General features: G+C 40.7%; 1 protein-coding gene across 1 annotated transcript; it reads left to right on the top strand.

Moving 5' to 3' along the window:
- Positions 1-10,477: 10,477 nt before the first annotated feature.
- slc35e4 (solute carrier family 35 member E4) lies at positions 10,478-19,739 on the top strand. The gene is made up of 2 exons (XM_063034643.1): positions 10,478-11,742; positions 18,820-19,739. The coding sequence occupies exons 1-2, from the start codon at positions 11,145-11,147 to the stop codon at positions 19,254-19,256; spliced, it is 1,035 nt and encodes a 344-aa protein (XP_062890713.1). The 5' UTR covers positions 10,478-11,144; the 3' UTR covers positions 19,257-19,739.
- Positions 19,740-24,338: the final 4,599 nt, after the last annotated feature.

A 24,338-nucleotide genomic window follows, 5' to 3' on the forward strand; every position in this document is an offset into this window, starting at 1 on the left:
GCGCATGATAAAATAGGCTGAAGTCAGCGTGGTTTCTCTACGGGCAATTCCTTGAGGAAATTACAGGCAAGATATGCAAAGGAGGTTCAGTGGATTGTTGTTTACTTGGATTTTCAGAAAGTCTTTGACAAGGTGCGGCAATGAGACTGGTAAACATGATTTTTTTTTTAAAAGCCTATGGTATCACAGAAAAGATGTCAACATGGATAGAAGATTGGGAGAGGGCAGAGAGTGGGAATAAAGGGGGCCTTTTCTAGTTGGCTGCCGGTGATTACTGGTGTTCCGCAGGGTCATTGTTTGGAACACTTCTTTTCATACTATCCGTCAATGATTTGGATGATGGAATTGATGACTTGTGGCCAAGTTTGCAGGTGATACAAAGATGGGTAGAGTGGCAGGTATGCTGAGAAAGCAGGGAGTCTGCAGAAGGACTTGGACAGATTAGGAAAATGGGCAAGAAGGTGGCAGATGGAATACAGTGTACAGAATTGTGTGGTCATGTGCTTTGGTAGAAGGAATAAAAGACATAGACGTTTCTAAATGGGAGCAATAATTTTAGAAATCATAGGTGTAAAGGGATTTCGGAATCTTCGTGCAGGATTCCCTAAAGGTTAGTCAGTGGTAAGGAAGGCAAATGCAATGTTAGCGTTGATTTTTGGAGCACTAGAATATAAAAGCAAGGATGTAATGTTGAGGCTTCATAAGGATTGGTCAGATCGCACTTGGAGTATTGTGAGCAATTTTGGGCTCCTTATTTAAGAAAGCATTTGGTGGCATTGGAGAGGGTCCAGAGTAGGTTCATAGAAATGATCCTGGGAATGAAAAGGTGGAAAAGGTGAAAAAGGTGAACGTATAAAGAGCATTTGATGGTTCTGGGCCTGTACTGGCTAGAGTTTAGAAGAACTTGGGGGGGGGGGTGGAATCTCATTGAAACCTATTGAATATTGAAAGGCTTCGATGACTATAGAGTGGACTTCGATGGAATGTTTCCTATAGTGGTGTGTCTAGCACCACTGGGCACAGACTCAGAGTACCAGGGTGTTCCTTAAGAACAGAAATGAGAAGGGATTTTTGTAGTCAGATGGTGGTGAATCTGTGGAATAGATTGCCACAGACAGCTATGGAGGAGGTCATTTGGTATATTTAAAGTGAAGGTTGCTAGGTTCTTGATTATTAAGGGCATCAAAAGTTTCAGGGAGAAGGCAGAAGAATTGTATTGAGAAGGATAATAAATTAGCCATGATGGAATGACGAACAGGCTTGTGGGCTGAATAACCTAGTTCTGCTCCTTAGTCTTATGGTGTTTGAGCTGTGCTTGGCTACACAGTCACGAGTATAGAGATATGCCTATGTTGATAGCAAGCTGTGTAAGCCACCTGTTCACTTGTTCCACCAAAGTGATGCTGCTTTTAATGTCTTCAATGTTCTCCTTTCACCCTTGAGGGCTATGGTCCGGTACAGGTCGATGGGAAGGGAGTTGGCAGCTTAAATGGTTCGGCACAGACCGGACAGGCCAAAGGGCCTGTTTCTGTGCTGTACTGTACTTTTCTAAGACTCTGTGACCTTGTGCTCTCACCTTAACCAATTATTTTCAGTAATCCTGCTCAAGCTGGTAAACTCTGTGTTTGGTGACTCCTGGCCGCTAGTCCTTCTGTCACTGCTGATTGCTCACCTCAGTGTCACTTGGTATTCCCTCTCTAGTTACTGCTGTTGCTTTCCCTATCTCCCTGTCACCCTGTGTAGGTAGATGTCCATGATAAAATTCACCATCACTAGCTGAACCTTTGGCTGTCTAGGCAAAAGAGTTACTGGAAGATCAAAACACCCAAAACAGCACGGAGGACAGGAGTGCTCTATATCATTCGGTCTGCTTCTGAGACATACATATTCACAGCAAAGTACTGGAGAGGTCCAACCTGCAGAAAAATTCTTCAAATTCACCCATGAATTCTCCCAAGCCAACATCTTCTCGTAAGATGGTGGTGTGCTTGGACGCACCGGCCTCTTTCTTCTAAACATATTTTTTTACGATCACAAGACCTTGCTGTACATTAAGAATTTACAGTACTGCAGGCTACGCAATCAGCGAGTTGCTTATTGGCGGAGAAACTGAGGAAGCTGGACTTAGTGAGGACCGTGCTGCTGCTGCCTGCATCAGAGAGGCTTTGGAGTGGGTGCACGAAGGAGGCGTGCAGTCTAACGGCAAGTGATTGCCTTGGTTGTTGGACATTGGTGGTGTGGAATGCTGCAAGGATGATTCACTGGTTTATTGATGAATGGAGGGGGCAGAGAGTGCAGCAGCTGCATGGCCTCAGTAGTGGTAAGGACGAGGCCTCAAGCCATGGTGTTGCCTGCCTGCAGCCACCCAAGAGAGAGGCTTCGGAGTCAGCACGCTCCACTGAAGTGTGGGAGGCAGTGTGGCTCAGCGTCCATGCAGGAGTCGGTGCTGTCCCCTAGCAGAATGTGTTGTACTCAACTGCAGACTGCTGCAACATTCATGAGCACAGGGACTTGGACTAATTTTTTTGCATGTAGCTATTTTACTGCAGTCTTATATGTGCTATATGTGCCTTATGCTGTGTATGACTATTGGTACTGTGATTTGCATCCTGGCCCTGGAATAATGCTGTTTCGTTTCGAAGATTCAAAGTGCTTTTATTATCAAAGAATGGATCAATTATGCAACCTTGAGACCCCCAGTGCCCACAAAGAAAGAGAAAACAAATCATGCAAACAATAGGTGAGTAAGAACAACAACAGCATTCCCCTCGAACCAAAGTGAGTCCTCAGATTCAAATCCCCAGAGTCGGGCCAAAGCCTCAGTATATCATATTAGCGGGGCAAATCGCCGCAAAGTTTGCAGACACAAGGCACAGCAGCCGGGTGCAGTCTCACAGCACTCTCCCAGACTATCCGGGCTATCATTTAAATTGTCCCAACCTCAATTAGGACCGGGGCTCTGCCGCAATGAAACATTCCAGGCGCGACGAATCGTTGGTGATTTCATCGTGACAAAATCATTTCTTTGCTGAAGAAGCCATTCTCGACCTCTCCAAATCAGCTTGGCGCCCAGAGTGATCCAACCTCAGCCAACTCTCGACACCCTGCCTTTCCTGTCTATCTGAGCCAGCGATAAGGTTCCTTTGGCTCTATTCGTGGGTATTCATGTATAATTGAACAGCAATTAAAGTAGAACTTGAACATCCCTGACCTATAACTGCCTAAGTTGTGAAAGAATATTCAGGGTGGCATCAAGAGCTTTGGGTGCCGTCAACAAGCATACTGAATCGTAGCGCAGTGGTCCCTAACCACGGGCCGCGAGGAAACGATACGAGTCAGCTGCACCTTTCCTCATACCCTGTCACGCACTGTTGAATTTGAACATAGGGTTGCCAACTGTCCCGTACTTGCCGGGACATTCCGTATATTGGGCCAAATTGGTTTCTCCTGTATTTCCCCCGCTAAGGTAGAGCATTCCTATGAAACCTTTTGTGCCGCAATGGCATAAAGCGCAGAAGCAATTACCATCAACTTATATGGGAAAAATTTTTGAGCGTATCCAGACCCAAAAATAACCTAACAAATCATACCAAATAACACATAAAACCGAAAATAAATAAACACGAACATATAGTAAAAGCAGGAATGATATGATAAATACACAGCCTATATAAAGTAGAAATAATGTATGTACAGTATAGTCAGGAAGATGAAGGGAAAAGCAATTTGTGGGGAAAAAATCAGCATGTATGTGCATGCGCACATCACATGCACATCACGCATGTGCACACAGGCGCCCGCGCAAGGCTTCATGGTCATGGTGGTCTTTCCTGGGGTAAAGTGTCCCGGGATTTGACTGCTACTTTTGTCCCTGATTTGGAAGTGAGAAAGTTGGCAACCCTAACTGTAAAAGACATGTTGAGGTGAGTTTAACCCGACTTGAACACTCCCCCCCCGGATCGTCTGGTCCGCGGTGCAAAAAAGTTGGGGGGACCCCTGTCCTAGAGTATAGAGGAACTCATTAGTTCCAAAAATGCAAACCCGCCTGTCCAAATTAGGCACCTCCCGCTTCATTCAAGCTCCTTATTAGCCTCCACAACCAATTCAAAACTTACTGAACTGGTGTGGAAACTTGTCAACCTTGATTTGCTAGAGACTACCAAAGTACATGGGAATAGGGACAGCTTAGTTATTCCTTTGAACTATGAATTTAGAACACCTCAGAGGATCTAAGGGGATCTTGGGCCCAATACCTTATTGTAAAATCTATGGCTCTATTTCATTAGGAGTTTGACAAGATTTGGTATGTCACCAAAGATTTCTGAAAATTTCTACAGCTGTATGGTGGAGTGTATTCTGATTGCTTACATTTCAGTCTGGTATGGAGCCTCCAATGCGGAGGATCGCAAGACGTGGCAGGTTTGTAAACTCAGCCAGTTGCATCATAGGCATACCTTCCCTACCATCAAGGAACATCTTCAAGAGGTGGTGCTTGAAGAAGGTGCATCCATTATTAAAAACCGTCACCATTTGGGACATGCCATCTTCACATTACTACCATTGGGGAGAAGATACAGGAACCTGAAGACCCACGCGCACAATCTCAGGGACATCGTCTTGTCCTCTGCCATCAGATTTATGAAGTCCTTATTATTTGTCTTTTGCACTATTTATTTTCTGTAACTTACTGTAATTTTACAGTAATCTATATGTTTTGGTGTACTGCTGCTTTTGGGGAATAAAAACTTAATTTTATAACAAATTGTAAGTCCATGATAATAAACCTGATTCTGAATTGTGAATGCAATGTACATGTCATGATTAGCAAGTTTGCTCATGATACTAATATAAGGGGGTTTGGGCTCTTGTTGATAGTGAAGCAGATTATAATGAATTGCAAAGAGATCTCCATCAATTAGGGAAATAGACAGTAATATGGCAAATGTATTTCAACTTAGATAATTGCATTTTGGGTAAAACTTAGACAGGGAGCAACACAGCATTGACAAATGTTGTGGAACAGAGGGACTGGGGGTATAAGTGCACAATTTACTAAATGCAGCTACACAACGAGACAGTAGTGAAGAAAGCATTTAGCATGCTGGCCTTATCAGTAAGGGCATCAAGATTAGGAGCATTTATAAGTCATTGATAAGGTCGCACTTGAAGTATTGCATACAGTTTTGGTATCTGGTTGTGAGAAAAACTGTCAAGCTGGAGAAAGTGCAAAGAGATTTATGAAGATGCTGCCTGAACTGGAAGGCCTAAGTTATAGCAAGAGGTAGGCCATGCTCTACTTTTAATTCCCTGGAGTGCAGGAAAATGAAGGTTATAACCTCAAAGAACTTTTTAAAATCCTGAGGGTTATGGATAAGGGGATGGTCTTGGTTTTCTCCCCCCTGGGCCCCCGGGTTTAGGAGGCTAAAATTAGAGAATACAGATATGAAGGGAGAGCTTTAATTAAGACCCAAGGAGCGTCTTCTTTTAGAGAGAGAGTAGGGAGTATCTGGAATGAGCTGCCAGAGTAAGTGATCGAAGTGGGCACAGTTGCAATATTAAAGAGGCATAGTTATATGCAGGAGAGGTGCTTGGGAGGTTATGGGCTGAATGCAGGCAACTGGAACATGCAGGGAGGATGCTGTGGTCAGCATAGACTAGTTGGGCTGCACGGTTTGTGTCCATCATGCATCCTATGGCTCTATAACTGCTCCATGAAATTAAAACTGAACAATGATACAGTCTTATATACTTTTGTCAATCTGTCAATGTTTTTTTAACAAAACTGAACAATCTTACATGAAATTTAACTATAGACATAGTATCAGTTTGCATTTGTGGAACAGAATTCCAAATTTCTGCTACACTCACAATACGCTGGAGGAACTCAGCAGGTCGGGCAGCATCCATGGAAATGATCAGTCAACGTTTCGGGCCGGAACCCTTTGTCAGAACTGAAGAGGGAAGGGGTAGAGGCCCCATAAAGAAGGTGGGGGGAGGGTGGGAAGGAGAAGGCTGGTAGGTCCTAGATGAAAAGCTAGTAAGGGGAAAGATAAAGGGGTGGGGGAGGGGAAGCAGGGAGGTGATAGGCAGGAAAGGTGAAGAAAGAATAGGGGAAAAAACAATGGATAGTAGAAGGAGGCGGAACCATGAGGGAGGTGATAGGCAGCTGGGGGAGGGGGCAGAGTGAAAATGGGATAGGGGAGGGAGGGGGAGGGAAGTACCGGAAGGTGGAGAATTCTATGTTCATACCAAGGGGCTGGAGACTAACCAGATGGTATATGAGGTGTTGCTCCTCCAACCTGAGTTTAGCCCCATCATGGCAGTGGAGGAGGCCATGTATGGACATATCCGAATGGGAATGGGAAGCGGAGTTGAAGTGGGTGGCAACCGGGAGATCCTGTCTGTTGTGGCGGACGGAGCAGAGGTGCTCGACGAAGCGGTCCCCCAATTTGCGCTGGGTTTCACCGATGTAGAGGAGGCTGCACCGTAACTCTGCTTCCCATTCCCATTCAGATATGTCCATATATGGCCTCCTCTACTGCCATGATAAGGCTAAGCTCAGGTTGGAGGAGCAACACCTCATATACCATCTGGGTAGTCTCCAGCCCCTTAGTATGAATATAGAATTCTCCAACCCCTCCCTTCCCCTATCCCTATTTCACTCTGCCCCCTCCCACAGCTGCCTATCACCACCCTCATGGTTCCGCCTCCTTCTACTACCCAATGTGTTTTCCCCTACTCCTTCTTCACCTTTCCTGCCTATCACCTCCCTGCTTCCCCTCACCCACCCCTTTATCTTTCCCCTTACTGGTTTTTCACCTAGAACCTACCAGCCTTCTCCTTCCCATCCTTCCCCCACCTTCTTTATAGGGGCTCTGCCCCTTCTCTCTTCAGTCCTGATGAAGGGTTACGGCCCGAAACGTTGACTGATTGTTTCCACGGATGCTGCCCGACCTGCTGAGTTCCTCCAGCGTGTTGTGAGTGTTGCTTTGAACCCAGCGTCTGCAGAATATTTTGCGTTCCAAATGTCTGCTTCCTACTATACGTTTCCTAGTTTCAAGTCTTAACGCTCATTTATATACTCGAATTCTCCACTTCTCACTCAGTGAAAATGGTTTCTCCTCATCAGTTTCAGCACTATTAGGAAAGCTTCAATCAAATTGTGCAAACTACTAAACTTCGTGGAATACAACCCTAGTTTGTATAAACTGCCCTTGTAAATTAACCCTTGAATTTTTGATATTATTTTAATAAAATTGTGCTTCAACCCTTCAGGACTAATACGTTCCTCTCAGTAAAGAAAAGCCAAAACAAAATTGAAGATCCTGGGAACATAAATCATAGAACCGAACTGCCCCGGAACTGGTCTTTCAGCCCATGATGCTGTGTTGAACTAATTAAACTAGCAATTAAATGCCAACTAAACTAATCCCTTCTGCCTCCTTCCATTCTCCACACATTCACATGCCTGTCTTTCAGCATCCTGAATGCCTCTATTGTATTTGCCTGCACCACCATCCCTGGCAGTGCATTCCAGGCACCCACCTCTCTGTGTGAATAGAAAAAGAACTTGCTTCACACATCTCCTTTGAACTTGCCTTCTCTTGCTGTAAATGACTTCCTTAATGCCTTAGACATTTCTACCCTGGGAAAAAGATACTGGCTGTCTATTCTATCTATGCATCTGATAATTTTATAAACCTCAGTCAGTTCTCCCTTCAGCCTTTGCTTCACCACAGATGCTTCACCGCAAGGCTCTCTCCAAAGCCTTCACATCCTTTCTATAATGGGGCAAACAGAACTGAATACAATACTCAGATGTGGCCGAACTAGAGATTTATAAAGCTGCAATATAACTTCTCAACTCCTGAACTCAGTACCTCAACTAATTAAGGCAGATATTCCATATGCCTTCTTTACTACCCATCAATCTGTGCAGTCACTTTCAAGGAACTCCTGACTTGGACCCCAAAGTCCCTCACTATTAAAACTGTTAAGGGTCTTGCTATTAACAGTGTACTGTCCCTTCTCATTACATGTCCCAAAGGGCTGGATTAAACTCTCCCTGCCATTTCTCTGCCCATATATGTAACTAATCTATATCTGTCTGTATCCTTTGGAAATCTTCTACACTATCCACAACTCCACCAATCTCTGTATCATTTGTGAATTTAACCTACTTCTCTACATTTTCATGAAGGGCACATAAGGTCCCAGTATGGATACCTGCAGAACAACCACGAGGCACAGACCTCCAGCCAGAATACGTCCCATTGTCCACTATCCTCTTGTCTTTTTAATGCACAATGTAATGCTGAATCCAAACAGCCAACTCACCATGGATTCCATGCATCTTAATCCTTTGGATGAGCCTCCAATGAGGGACTTTGTCAAGCACCTTACTAATATCCATATAGACAACATCCTCAGCTCTACCTTTATCAATCACCCATGAAAAACTCAATTAAGTTAGTATGACACAACTTGCCCTGCACAAAGCCATGCCAACTCTCCCTAATTAGGCAATGGTTTTCCAAACGCTCATAAATCCTAAATTTTCTAATATGAAATTAAAGAAAGAAAATGCTGGAAGGAAAGGCAGGCAATGTTTTTGAAAAGTGAAACAGTTAATGCTTCAGATTTAGGCCCCTTCATCAGAACTGAGAACTGAGAAAAGTGTTTTTATACCACTCAGTTCTTCATCTGTAATTTAGTTCAGTTCTTAAAGTTACATATCTTGAGCTTCCATCCTCTCCCAGTAATAATCATCATTCCACTTTTCAATTATTACGGTACACTGTTCCTGATACTTTATTGAAATATATACTTGGATCTCCAATTCTCATCGGATTCCATTGGTTTGAAAGTATTTTGTTCCTCTCATATTTGCTTTATTAAAATCCATTTTTCTTTTTTTTGCTTCTTAATCAAGTAAAATTGATTTGTAGAGTAATGTTTCCATCTTAAAAAAAGAGCTGCAGACTTAAAAATGAATCATTTTGCTCACTGCTCTGATGATATCTAACAATCTGGGCGTCTGTAGTGCTGTGATCCACTGCCTCACAGTTCCAGAGACCCAGATTTTAATCTTGACCTTGTGTGCTGTCTGTGTGGAGTTTGCATCTCCTTGCTGTGACCACATGAGTTTTCTCTGGGTGGGTTGCTTTCCCCCACATCCAAAAGACATGAAGATTGTTATATTTAATGGTCTCTAAGTTACCCCTAGTGTGTAGGTGAGTGGTAGAAGTTGTCCTGTCCAAGTCCGAAAGAAGCTGCAGAAGATCGTGAACACGGCGCAGCCCATCACACAAACCAATCTTCCGTCCTTGAACTCACTTTACACCGCATGCCGTCGGAGCAGTGCTGCCAGGATAATCAAGGACATGACCCACCCAGCCAACACACTTTCGTCCCTCTTCCCTCCGGGAGAAGGTTCAGGAGCTTGAAGACTCGTAGGGCCAGATTTGGGAACAGCTTCTTTCCAACTGTGATAAGACTGCTGAATGGATCCTGACCCAGATCTGGGCCATACCCTCCAAATATCCGGACTTGCCTCTCCGTTTTTGTTGCACTACCTTACTTTCCATTTTTCTATTTTCTATTTATGATTTATAATTTACAATTTTAATATTTTCTAATTTTAACTATTTTTAATATTTGTAATCCAGGGAGTGGGAAGCGCAGAATCAAATATCGCTGTGATGATTGTACGTTCTAGTACCAATTGTTTGGTGACAATAAATTATAAAGTTTGATGGTGATGTGGGTAGGATTTAAAACATGGAACAGTGCAGCTCTTCTGCCCACAACGTTGTGGCAACCTTTTAACCTACTCTAAGGTCAATCTACCACTGCCCTCCCTCATAACTGACCATTTTTTATTCATCCATGTACTTACCTATCAGTCTCTTAAATGTCCCTAATGTATCTGCCTCTACCACTACCCCTGGCAGGGCATTCCTCACACCCACCACTCCGTATAAAATGAAACCCACCTCTATCACCTCCCTAATCTTTCTTTCCAATCGCCTTAAAATTGTGCCTGCTTGTATTAGCTATTTAATAAAATTTGTGATTAATATATCATTGGAGTAAATCTTATATAATGTTACGTTAATATAGGATTGGTTGATGGTCAGTTCAGACAGTGGGTCAAGGGTCCTGGATCTGTCCTATATCTGCCTTTAATTTCATAAGCTTGAACCTTAGATAACAGATCTCTGATTTTTAAAAATCCATATAGTCATTTCCATCCTGATTAATTTCCCATCTGACTCGCGTACTTTGTTGTTCTTGTCCGAGTTTCCTCGGGTTAATTTCTTTTTGGGAAAAGACATTAGGCTTAACATTTTCATGTTGACAGAACAGAACTGTTGTTGTACGCTGCCTAGCGACGGGCGTTGTTATGTGTTGTAACATTTGACTGTGTAAGGGGGAGGGAGTAAATAGGATTGTAAATATCACGTGAGAGGGTACAGTGCGCTACAAGCCAAGGCTGGCGTTTTGCATGCGCATTAATTACAATATTTCGCCGTCATAAATTGGAGGACGACGCGTTACTGTCGTCATTCTGAAACAAGAATAAATGTACTGTTATTTTTCGTGGTTAATTCAGTAAAGGATGATAGCTTGCATGGCGTTGGAGTTTTAGTTTAGAAAGCACCCGGGGACGAGAGCAGTATCATCAAACTAAATTTGGAAAAGTGACGTCTGAGTTGTGATCCTGCGGAGCTCTGCCCTCGCACTGCTTCATTGGACCAGGCAGGGCTGCAAGCATTGCGGAGACGGCGCAAATGAGCGAAGCCAATGGGTTAGAAGTACGTTACAAGAAGCACAGTGATTCATCGGAAACGCCAACAGCATCCAGTTACAGCAAGGCGTGGTGAATTCAGAAATCGCTGCTCTCCCACCTTTCAAAATCATTTATGCTTTTCCATTACCTATGAAGCAAGGAGTAATTCATCTATTCGCAGAAAAAAAAGTGATGTTCAATGGGCAGTGATCTACCAACAAGGACCAAGCTGCTGAAATGGACAGGACTTATGGCAGGAGATGCACACCATCCCGCGTTTAGTTTCCACCCTGAACAACGCCGGCGAGTGTTAGAGGACACGGGGGGAAATTAACCCAAAGATGGAGTTACCATGACAACTACTGATGTATTCCCGGAGTTCCCTCCACCAATATCCGATAAAGCAAGCGGAGAGACCCCAAAGAAGAGGCAGATGCTACACACGTTCGCTGCCGTCGTCGTGCTTTTGGCCACGGGAACTACCATAACCAGCCTCAACAAATGCATCTTCGCTGTGTATAATTTTCGTTACCCGCTCCTGTTGTCGGCTCTTCACATGCTCACGGCGATTGTTGTCGACTATGTTTTGATCCGAATGGGATTCGTAAATCTGAAAATTAAAGAAATCAGCCTCCTCCCTACCGCTGCTAAAGTCAAGGTGTTTCTGCTGAGCCTTACATTCTGTGCCACCATTGCTTTTGGGAACATGGGATTAAATTGTGTGCAGGTCTCCTTTGCTCAAGTGATCTCCACCACCACCCCTCTCTTTACCATTGCTATCTCAAAGCTCTTCTTGGGAAAGCACCATCACATTCTTAAGTACACTGCCATGATGCCCATCTGTCTTGGAGCTTCATTCAGTCTTCTTGGCGAGGTACAGTTTGATCACAAAGGATGCTTCTACATTTTTGCTGCCACCATGCTGAGAGGAGTAAAATCCATCCAACAAAGTGAGTTGGGTTTCTGAGCGATTTTATTTGTTAAATTGGGTAAGGTGGGCGGGTGCTTGTTGTTAGGACAGAAGGAGTGTTGATTTATGTCTGTCGCCCTGAGAAGAATGTTGAACTAAGGTGAGGTAGGCTAATGAGTACTGAATGGTGGCACCAGAAAATAATTTAGCTCTAACTTAGTAACAACGAATAAGCACAGTGGGGTGGGTTTAGATGAGAGCATGAAGCGCATCTGTCAATCCCATTGTGACACAGTGATTGCAGAACAATAGTCACATGAGTCACAGGCATGAGGAGTTAACATAAAAGTTACCCGTGATACAAACTGAAAATGCGAGAAATACTCAATTACGCAACATCAATTGGGAAAGAAATGGGTTAGAGTTCTGACAACAGATATTTATTTCTGTCCCGGCACATGCTCCTTGACCTGCTAATTTTCCAGTATTTACTATTTTCAAATTCTAGCATCTGCTTTTTTTTTTGCTTTTTGATTTTTGGTGATATATTAGTCACAAGAGATACTGCAAATTATGAAAATCCAGAGCAACACACACAAAATGCTGGTAGAACTCAGTTATCATTGAAGGAGAGGAATAAACAATTAGTATTTTGGGCAAGATCCTTCATTTAGTCTGTTTCTCTACTGACCTACCTGGCAGATTATGGACATTTTTATTGCTGTTGGTTGAGGGTTAGGATTGCTGTATATTGTTAAATACCAGTTTAGACCCTCAACTTCCAACTCCATTAGTTTTCCATATCATAATCATTGAAATTTACTCTGAGTTTATATGAACACAGCTGCTATTTAGGTGAATAAAGGAGCAGTATCAGCAATTCAGAGATTGTCCAAATACCCATGTGGTAGTTGGAAATGTTAAAGTTAGTTTTCAACAAACAACAACAATGTAAGTGACCACTTGAACGTTTTTGTATGATAAGTCAAAGTGATTCAACAAGAGCCTTCATGAAACTTGACACTTTTATTCAATTTGTCTCAAATACAGCACCATCATGAGATTGGCTATTAACTCTTCTCCTGGAGTGACCCTGAAATTAACTTTGGAGACTCAGTGGAGGAAAACTGCTAATGAGCATAAAAGTTCTAAAAAATTAATTTTAAAGGAAATTTATCCAAACCTCAGTATTAAGTGGCATGGGAGTTCTGGATCTCCTGAAATTTATACCTTTGACATATACAAAGAATCTCCTACAGGACAAAAAAATCAAATTGCAAGAAATATATTGAATATGAGAGTTAAATGAAAGGTATATTTGCTTTCTAATTGGCATGATGTTGTCTCGTGATGATGAACTTGTGCATGTACTCAGAGAGGTTTTGATGAGTGTGTCATGCAATGAAAATAAACAAGGGTCAGGGAGCCTTGATCATGGCAGGCAAGGCCTGTGCATCAGCATTGGCCCAGGGCCCTTAAGATTCAGATGATGTACATGATGCCAGGGCTGAAAGATATAAATAAAGTCCCCAGTAACTTTGTGATGAAAGTTCCTGAAATGTGCTCATAAGAGCTGAGATCATTAATTCTGCCCTTGTATTTGCTGTTTAACATCTGTTAAATGTACTATAATGTGGTATTACAATAATGACAGGATATGAATAGGGCAATGTTGACTTATTTTATTTTCCCCTGTTTCTCTCAAAATTGCCAACAGATTCTGAAAAAGCTATCTGCAGGGGTTGGCTTTCTTCTGTAACCCCTTACCTAGCTGATGGTTCTTCACCTGCATGTCAGTTGTGTGATTATTGTTAAAGAGACTCACAGTTCCTGTTCTAACCCAATACCTGAATGTTGCAATATGATAGAAGGGATCATTGGATTAAAATCAAAAGCAAGAATTATTCAGTTTAGAGATGTTTTATAATATTTAAATTATATGCTGAAGCTGTAAGACTATAAGGTCATTACTTTAGAGTAATATTGTCATATGAGTAAATGCAATTTAATATATTTAAGAGATTGAAAAATCTAATAGTTATCATCTTTTGGTCCAGCAAATATGTCATTCAGAAGAAAAGTCCACCTAAGATTAGATTTTAATTATAACATTTTCCACTACTTTGTCTTTTATATCCATTGTATGAATGTGCTTGTGACATTCGAGGAATGTAGTCTGTATTGGAGGAATAAAACACAGATTTATCATAAAATTGTTAGGCAATTTAAGGTAGATTTATTGTATAAAGAAACCAGGAGAACACCTTATAGTATTCTGCTATGTTCAACTTAATATAAAACTTAAACTTTCTCCATCATTAGTTCTCTGACAAAAATAAACTAAGAGACACTCAGGTTTTCACTCTACAGGAGCTGCTGTTGGTGGTGTCAGGAAGGGATGCAGGAAAAGTATCCTTTGCTGAGAGATAAATAAAGTGGGACAGAAATTATTAAAGACAACGATTTAAGTGACCTTTGAGCATTTAAAATATACGATGTTATCATAAAAATGGAATAGGAACTGTCATTATAACTTAATCTGAGATCATTTTAGATGAGTATGTCGGTAGAGAAAATTGAAATTAGAGAATGGCATGTGTGTAATTTGACTTGAATACAAAATATAAAGAAAAATAGAAAATTACTGGATGAAGAAAACTAACGAACAAACTGAATGGTTGCTTTGTAGTCATGGGTTCCAGAGGTTCATGCAGTTTGATTTTATAGATGGTGAGTTTTTTTTCTTTACTGTAAACTTTAATCTGATATAGAGCCACATACTTTTATAACACATCTTACTGAACTACACTGGAGGGTACCAGGGTTCTTGACTCCATTCAGATAAACAGTGCATATGATATTTACTTGTAGCTGTTAATTCCATAGAAACTTTTACCAGTGTGAAATATTAATGATTTAAAATAATTCCACTGTTACTAAGACATAGGAGCAGAATTGGCCCATGTTGCCCATCGAGTCTGATCTGCCATTCAATCATGGCTGATTTATTTTTTTCCTCATTCCCCATTCTCCTGCCTTCTCCCCATTACCTTTGACATCCTTACTAATCAAGAACCTAACGCAGTCAGCTTTAAATATACCCAATGAGTTGGCCTTGAGGGTTATCTGTGGCAGTGAATTCCACAGATTCACATCCTCTGACTAAAGAAATTACTACTTGTTGCACTTTTAAATGGATATTCTTTTATTCTGAGGCTGTGCCCTCTGCTCCTAGACTCTCCCATTATTGGAAACATCCTCTCCTCTGTCCAGACCTTTCGGTATTTGGTAGGTTTCAGTAAGATTCCCCCCTCCCCCAACCCTTATCTTTCTAAACTCCAGCGAGTACAGGCCAGAACCATCAAATGCTCCTCATACATCAACTTTTCATCCCTGGGATTACTCTCATAAGCCTCCTCTGAGCCCTCTGCAACGCCAGTACATCCTTCCTTAGATAAGGGGTTCAAAACCACTCACAATACTCCAAATGTAGTCTGACCAATGGCTTATAAATCCTCAGCGTTCCATTCTTGCTTATAGTCCTCTCAAAATGAATGCTGACAGTGCCTTTGCCTTCCTTACTACTGACTCAATCTCCGACTTAACCTTTAGGGAATCCTGCGCTAGGACTTGCAAGTCCCTTTGCACCTCCAATATTAGAATTCTGGCCCCATTTAGAAAATAGTCTATGCCTTTATTCTTTCTACCGAAGTGCATGACCATACACTTCCCTACATTGTATCCATCAGCCACTTCTTTATCCATTCTCCCAACCTGTCCAAGTTCTTCTGAAGACACCCTGCTTCCTCAACACCACTTGCCCCTTTACTTACCTTTGTATTATCTGAAAACTTGGGCACAAAGCCATTAATTCTGCCATCCAGATTATTATAACATGTAAAGTAGTGAACCAAACACTGGCCCCTGCAAAACACCAATAGACAAAGGCAGCCAACTGGAAAAGGCCCCCTTTATTCCCGCTCTTTGCCTTCTGCCAGTCAGCCAATCTTACATACACACTGGTACCTTTCCTGTAATACCATGGGCTCCTATCTTGTTTAGCAGCCTCATGTGCAGCGCTGTGAGGAAGTCAAAAGATATAATTTGCTTGAATTTTCAGAAGGCCTTTGACAAAGGATTCCAACAGATCTGTCAACAAGATCTTCCCTGACTTCAGCCTCTTTTATCATGTGCTTCCAAGCACACTAAAACCTCACCCTTAATAAAAAAAATTCTAAAATCTTATCAACCACTGAAGTCAGGCTAACCTGCCTATGATTTTGTCTTTTGCATCCCTCCTTTCTTAAAGAGTGTAATGACATTTGCAATTTTCCATTTCTGACTAGTGATTCTTGACAGATTAGTGCTAATGCCACCACAATCCCCTCAACTTCCTCTTTCAGGACCCTGGAGCATAGTCCATCTGACTTTTTTACCTTCAGAACTTTCAGCTTCCCAAACATTCTTTCCTTAATATAAGTGACTACACTCACTTCTGCCCCCTGACTCTTGAATTTCTGCATGTTGCTCGTATATTCCACAGTGAAAACTGATGCAAAATACTTAGTCGGTTGGCGCACCATTTCTTAGTTCCCCATTACTACATCTCCAGCACCATCTTTCAGTAGTCCAATGTCCAATCTTGCTTCATTTTTACTCTTTATATATCTGAAAAAACTTTTGATATTCTCTTTTATATTATTTGCTAGGTTACCTGCGTATTTCATCTTTTCTCCTCTTATTGCTTTTTAGTTGCCTTCTATTGCTTTTAAAAGCTTCCTAATCCTTTTGTTTCCTGTAATGTATATCCTCTTCTGCTGCCTTTGATTTCCCTTGTCAACCACAGTTGCCTCATCCTTTCTTTACAATGCTTCTTTATTCTTTGTAACAAATAACCCTGTGTCGCCTGAATTATTCTCAGTCACCCTATTATCCTTATTCATTAGTCAGAGGATAAAAGGAATACTTTAAAGAAAGTAGGGTTAATTGGACTTAATTTAGTTGCAGTAAAAGTAAGGTATGGTTTTAACAATAATCTTGAGGTTACTATTCCTGACATTTGGATCCATTGAACTGATATAATTACTATTAAGCAACACTTGGCATTCAGTAAAAATTTAACATTAAATGAATGTCGCTTTCATTTATCTCCCTCCAAAGCAAGGGAGTTTGAGTGGCTTTGTGTAACATGTATCTTATTATCAGTATTATCAGCTTATGCCACGTGTAATTGTTCTAACAGTGCAAATGCAACAGTTTCTGGAAACTGGAAGTTTTAAATTTAAGAATTGAAAGTAAGTTAATTGTCAAAGTGCATCTATGTTACCATACACTACCCTGAGATTCATTTTCTTGCAGACATTCACAGTAGAACAAAGAAATACAATAGAATTAATGAAAAATTACATGCAAAGATTGACGAACCAATGTGCAAAAGAAGACAAACTGTGCCAACAGAGAAAAAAATAAATACAGAAATTAAATAATACTAAGTGCAAATTGTTTGGCAACTTGGAGCAATCTGCAATTCACAGTGTATTTCGTTCCCACTACAGATTAGTGAATTATTTACATGCTGGTGATAGCGTGCACATTATTCTTGCCATTATTTTCCCAACAAATTCTGGATTGTGGTAAAATATATAGCAAAACATAGTTATTTTCTGAAAAATGGAGAGTAACATATTGGAAATGTTAAAGAAGTACAGTAATATTGCCCCTGATTTTGAAGTACTGACCACTGCTATATCAGTCCATTTCTCCTCAGTACAGAGTGTTGATAGTTAACACCATGAAGATCTGAATGGACATACTGGGTTTGCAATGCCTACTTGGTTATGTATTTCTTTTTCAACCCGTTTAACATGTGTTAGACATTGGGCTTCTGTAGTTTTACCAGCCTGTGCATAGACCATTATTCTGTGTATTCACTAGTTATCTGAAGGTCACTTTCCCCAAGGCAATACTGAAACTGATGCAGAGATTTGATATGGAGCAGATATATTTAGAGCACACTCATTTGCACATTCTTTAAAACAAATTACTTTTTATTTTCATAAGCGCGATTGATCACCTGAGAGCAATGTCATTTATTTTAAAAATTATTACATGGATGCCACTAATACCTTGGAGAGATTGCCAGTGAATTGAACTCAGCATCTTTGATTGAGAGAGATTATCCAGAGATCATTCTTCATCAGACATAAAGCAACATTTAGGTAAAGTAGTAATCTAAATTTCCATTGTAAATAATTGCTGTTGCTGCGTAACCGTTATCTTTCAGACCAATAGCCTTCCATATTTTCTCCATTTCCTCAGACTAATGAGAACAGGGAGAGAAGCTGTTATAAACTGAGCCCTAAATTCAGTTGGTAGCAGTTAACCAACATAACCTCAGCCTATTTCCAAAACCTTCTTTCTAAAGCCTGCTTTTAAAATTGTTCAGTCGGTTCCATCACTGGTGAATATTATTCAGGACGATTCACTGTTGGGACACATTTTAAAAAAAAGAGTTTTGTATAAAGTTATATTGTTGGTGTTTTGGGCAGAATTCCAGCCTCTATATAACTGCACAATACAGTGTTATGGTTACTGTATTGAATAAAATATTTCATAGTTGTACTGCAAATTTAGGTGTATTGAGTATGGAGACAGTGACTATACCATGTACATTTTATATAGTTTGTGGAAACATGCGACTGTGTAACATCTAATATGTTGCATTGGTTACTATGGAAAAATTACTTAATGCAAAACCACTGTTGGATTTAAGTTGTTTAAATTGGAATCTCTTCATCTTTTGGAATCACATTTTTGAAACTGTTCAAATGCATTTGAAATGAGATTGTAAAGTTGGTTTAATAGCAGAGTTCTGAAAATGCTACAAAAGTTAGTTTTAAATAACAATTATAACCATCTTTTTTTGCCTGTTCCTCTGTTTCTTTCGTTCTGCCTATATTTATTTCTAACTCCTAATTCTGTTCCTCGCCTCAGGTTTGCCTATGCCTCTATATGTAATATTCTAATGTTTTCATGTAATATTCTTTTTTATGTTTTCAATCATTTATTCAAAATAGAGCCTGATATTACAGTACTCATGGCCATCTTTCTTTTTAAGGTATTCTGCTTCAGGAAGAAAAGATCAACTCTATCATCCTGCTCTACTTGATGTCCATACCAAGCTTCTGTATTCTTATTTCAGCTGCATTTCTGCTGGAAAGCGGCACGGTATGGGAGCCGTCCATTAAGTATGACAACAGACTTTGGATTTTTATTCTTCTTAGCTGCCTGGGCTCTGTACTGTACAACTTGGCAAGCTTCTGTGTCACCACACTTACCTCTGCTGTCACTCTGCATGTTGTGGGAAATCTCAATATGGTTGGAAACCTCGTCATTTCACAGGTCCTCTTTGGCAGCGAGATGACTGTGTTAGGCTACGCTGGTATCGGGCTTACACTAACGGGGGCACTGATGTATCAGAACTCGGACTTAATAGCAGACTATTTAAATTCGAGAAGCAAACATCAAGAGCAAGACCGTTTAAAAACTGACTGAAAGAAAGCCTTGTATATAGGCATGGAATAATACATTCATGATTCAATAGGATTAAATTGTGCCAAACTGCAGGCAGACAAAATGTTAAAGATATTAAAGTAAAGCACATTGCCTTATTTAAGAATGGTTTACTCAATATTTTGTTCTCTTTAATTGTATGATAAGTCTGTGACTGGAATTGCATTTATTTCATCCCATAGATTCCAGAACAGATTATTAAATAGCTCAGTTTTTATTGTAAAGATATTTTCGTGTTATTGCATGAACAGGAAAAACTAACAATATTATATTGCACATTGCACACAAATTTTGAAATGCTCTTCTGCTTCTTTCCAGCTTTAAGCCATCAGAATTTCTGATCAGCAGGAAAGGCAGATAAAACACAGTGCCCTATTTCATATCCAATAAAAGCATCATTTTACAGCTGCTGGCTTTGGATAGTTGTTAAGAGCAGACCAATGAGTCCTGATACACTTTACCAGTCGAACCTGCCATAGTTGTGAGGTGTGCCATTAGAATTTGCACGCAGAAATTCACTAAGGACATCACTTCAGTACAGCGATAAGGATGAATTTCTTTAGCTAGAGGATGGTGAATTCATTACCAGAGACGGCTGTGGAGGCCAAGTCATTGGGTATATCTCAAGTGGAGGTTGATAGCTTCTTGATTGTTAAGGGTGTCATAGGTTATGGGGAGAAGTCAAGAGAATGGAGATGAGAGAGGTAATGAATCAGCCATGTCTGAATGGAGGAGCAGACTCAATGGACCAAATGGCCTAACTCTGCTCCTGTGTTTTATGGATTCTTCAGCAACACTTCTCAGACTTCCACTCTTTACCCTATTAAACACGAAGGCTGCTTTAAGTACATCTTTACATTCATTTCTTGCACCATCAGGACCTGAGAATAAGTGGTCAAAATCCCTGGAAGTAGTGGTGCAGTGGGTAGTGCTGCTGCCTCATGGCTCTTTTGACCAAGATTGGTTCTTGACCACCAGTGTGGTCTGTGTGAAGTTTGCATCTTCTCCCTGTGACTGTGCAGTTTTCCTCCAGATGCTCCAGTCCCCCCCCGCCCCGGCCCATCCTGAAGATGTGCAGGCTGCTGGGTTGATGGCATGAGAATCAAAGGGGACACCTGAGCATCTGAGAGAGAATGGTATCAGGGAAATAAGTGCGGAATGGGATTGTGATAGAAACTGGCATGCATTCAAAGGGACAAATGGCCTCCTATCATAAAAGGAATTTGAAGTCATTCAGGGTGTTATTTTAAAACATAGGCTGCAGAAGTTGAAGAAACCACATCATTAACTACATGAGTGCAAGTAGGGATAGAGAATAAATAATGCCCCTGAATCCCTAATGTATTAAATAGAGTCAAGTCCCAATACCAGGTGGGTAAACAAGATCAAGCCTTAAAGTCTTAGCCTATGTAATCTGTTCAAAGCCTACAGTATGTAACGACTCAGAAGTGGAGTACAACCACAGAATCCCAGCTGATATCATTGAAGACCTTAATAAAACTGCATAGATGAGAGTTCATCAAAGTGAACTTGCAATGTAGCACTGACATTTTGTTCTGCTATTTCAGTAAAACAAGTACTTACTATACTGAAATGGATATATTGCATAGTTAATTGTCTCACATTTCAGATGCTGATGCGTCCTGTTTAAACCAACATTATGAACAAGACTGATTAATAGACTTAAACAATGGACATATAATTGGCAAATTAAGTGTAATATGGATAAATGATACAAAGTGTAACAAGGTCATGTATTACTTGGAAGGTACAAGTCTTCCTGGAGTTGATTCTAATTCTTATTGTCCGGGTTCACAAGGCTATTCAAAAATGGTGAAGTTTTTGAACTTATTTCCAAAGGTAAATTAAGAAAGTTCTGCTAAATCACCTTGGATACTACTTGTGCCACAAACACACCTGGTTGCCATATTACAAAAGGTATAGAGGAATTAGAGTGGGTCCAGAGAAGATTTACAATGTTAAAAACAGAAATGCCGCAATATACACATCAAGAAAGGGTGAACAGACTGGCTTTATTTTCGGCTGAGAAGAGAAATCCGAGTTGTGACGCAATGAAGGTCCGTTAAAATTCTAAAGTGCTTCAATATATTGGTGCAGAGAATTCTTCAACAGCGAAAGAAAACAACTCAACATTGTACAAAATGTTAGAGGACATCAGCAAGTAAGTCGCTGCAGCATTTTGTGTGTGTTGCTCTGAATTTCCAGCATCTGCAGAATCTCTTATGTTTATAACTTGAAATCATTAGTATAATTATCACTAAAAGGTCCAATCAGCAACTCAGATGAAGCTTATTTTCCCTGAGCAGTGCAAATGTAGAACTCATCATTACAGAGAGTAGTTAAGTAAATGTTGCAGATGTTTTTAATGAGAGGTTGGACAATGATATAAGCAGAAGTGAATAGCGGGCCACAGTGTTAGATCTAGGTGAGTAAAAGATGGGAGAAGGTTTGATTGGACCATAAAGTTCGACGTGAACCTGTTAGCCTGAAGTCGTACATCTGATATTAAACTGTGCTTTCACCATGAACGGCAGTTTTGCTTATCTGAGGGTAAATCCAGATAGTTTTAAAAGAATCTGTTTAAATATACAGGTGGCTGCTATAACCATCTTGTTACTAAATTGTGGATTGATTTACCCGTCAATGTCAAATAATTGCAATCCGTAATGTACAATTTAATATATTGTATAGTTCATTTTAAGAGTCAAATTCGAACTAGTATGATAATAACATCTCATCAAAGTAACCTTTGCAAAGTACTGCCGTAAAGTACTGGTCTACATTCATCTGCTCAATTCGATGGAGTGAGACTTGAAACCATATTGCTCAGAACCAAGGGTGTAGCCAAATGATCTTGTCAAATATGGCAGTGCTCATAGAATATTCAAAAATAATCAACCAACATAAACATATAAACAAAATATTCATAAAACAGAATTGTGACCATTTTTGGAGAATCAGTGGAAATCAAGTTGTCAAAATCTGCTAATGAATAATAGGTCCTATTTCTATCAACTGAAGGTTTACAGATTATCCTGTCAAAGTTGCAAATGGGTTTCAGTAACCTGTTAACTACTATTGTTTAGTACTTCAGTACTTTAGAGTTCTCAAGTATTGGATGCCCTTACAACCACTCTCCTCCCATGTCTAAATGGTTTTCTTAGATTTGATTTAAGATCCTAGTTCTGCTTTGAAGCACATCCCTTAATGACAACAACATAACTCAATGTCCAGGATAAAGGTCCACCTTTCACCAAAGGCACCTTTACAACTAGTTCATCAGTAAACTCATTTTGAAATGTTGGGGAATTGAAGGCTATGTGGAACTGGCACAGGTGAAGCCTGGGACAGATCAGCCATGATCTTATTGAATGGTAGATAGGCCTGAGGGGCCAGGTGACCTTATCCTGCATTCATTTTCTTGTGGGATTGTGTTTTTCCTCATCATACAAAACAAGTTCCAAAATTGCCTCTCTCCTACTTGATTTCTCAATATTCCTCTCCCTCCTTATAATAAATTTTATTCATTCAAGTGAGTTAAAGTTTTCTTTGATTATTGCATTGTTTCTGTTACATAGGCCTCTAATTCCTTAATTCATCGCACATTCTGTGTTATAACTTAGTTGGATATCTGTAAATTACACCTGCTGATGAGTGTTCTGCCCTTTGTCATATCTCAGCTCAACCTGAATTGATTCTAGTTCTTATGTTCCATCAAGCTAAGATCATTTCTCAGTATTGCACTGACCTCCCTTATAGAGTGCCATGGTAACATAGTGGTTAGCACGACACTATTACAGCTCAGGGCGTCTTGAGTTTTGGAGTTCAATTCTAATATCCTCTGTAAAGAGTCTGTACATTCACCCCATGGAATGCATGAGTTTTCTCTGGGTGCTCTGGTTTCCTCTCACAGTCAAAAGATGCACTGGTTAGTAGGTTAATTGGTCGTTGTAAATTGTCCCATGATCCAGAATTGGCTTGCCCACAGAAGGCAAAGAGAGGTTGTAGAAGGGTCATATTTTGTATGAAGTTTAGTGACCAGTGGTGTGCTTCAGGGATCTGTACTTGGACCCCTTCTCTTCATGATTTTTATGTGACCTGGATAAAGAAGTGGAGGGATGGGTTAGTAAATTTGCTGAGACACAAAGGTTGGGAGTGTTGTGGATAGTATGAAGGGCTGGCAGAGGTTACAGTGGGACATCGATAGGATGCAAAATTGGGCTGAGAAGTGGCAGATGGAGTTTAACCCAGATAAGTGTGAGATGGTTCATTTTGGTAGGTCAAATATGATGGCAGATTGTAGTATTAATGGCAAGACTCTTGGTGGTGTGGAGGATCAGAGGGATCTTGGGGTCTAGGTCTATAGGACTCAAAGCTGCTGCACAGGTTGACTGTGTGGTTAAGAAGGCATACGGTGTATTGACCTTCTTCAACCATGAGATTGAGTTCAAGAGCCGAAAGGTAATGTTACAGTTATATAGGACCCTGGTCAGACCCCACTTGGGGTACTGTACTCATTTCTGGTCACCTCATTACAGGAAGGATGTGGAAACTATAGAAAGGGTGCAAAGGAGATATACAAGGATGTTGCCTGGAGTGGGGAGCATGCCTTATGAGAATAGGTTGAGTGAACGTGGCCTTTTCTTGGAGCGACGGAGGATGAGAGGTGACCTGATAGAGGTGTATAAGATGATGAGAGGCATTGATCGTGTGGATAGTCAGAGGCTTTTTCCCGGGGCTGAGATGGCTAACACAAGAGGGCACAGTTTTAAGGTGCTTGGAAGTAGGTACAGAGGAGATGTCAGGGGTAAGTTTTTTACATAGAGTGTGGTGAATTCATGGAATGGGCTGCTGGCGACGGTGGTGGAGGCGGATACAATAGGGTCTTTTAAGAGACTTTTGAATAGGTACATGTAGCTTAAAAAAATTGAGTATGGGTAACCCTAGGTAATTTCTAAAGCATAGCATTGTGGGCCAAAGGGCCTGTATTGTGCTATAGGTTTTCTATGTTTCTTTGATTAGTCTAGGGGTAAATTGGTGGTT

This window comes from Mobula hypostoma, chromosome 27 (assembly GCF_963921235.1).
Source record: "Mobula hypostoma chromosome 27, sMobHyp1.1, whole genome shotgun sequence".
Classification (NCBI taxonomy): Eukaryota; Metazoa; Chordata; class Chondrichthyes; order Myliobatiformes; family Myliobatidae; genus Mobula; species Mobula hypostoma.

Excerpts from the sequence above, each read along its gene's own strand:
- slc35e4 (XM_063034643.1), top strand. The coding sequence starts at position 11,145 with ATGACAACTACTGATGTATTCCCGGAGTTCCCTCCACCAATATCCGAT. Across the intron at positions 11,743-18,819 it reads AGTAAAATCCATCCAACAAA|GTATTCTGCTTCAGGAAGAA; the intron begins GTGAGTTGGGTT and ends TTTCTTTTTAAG.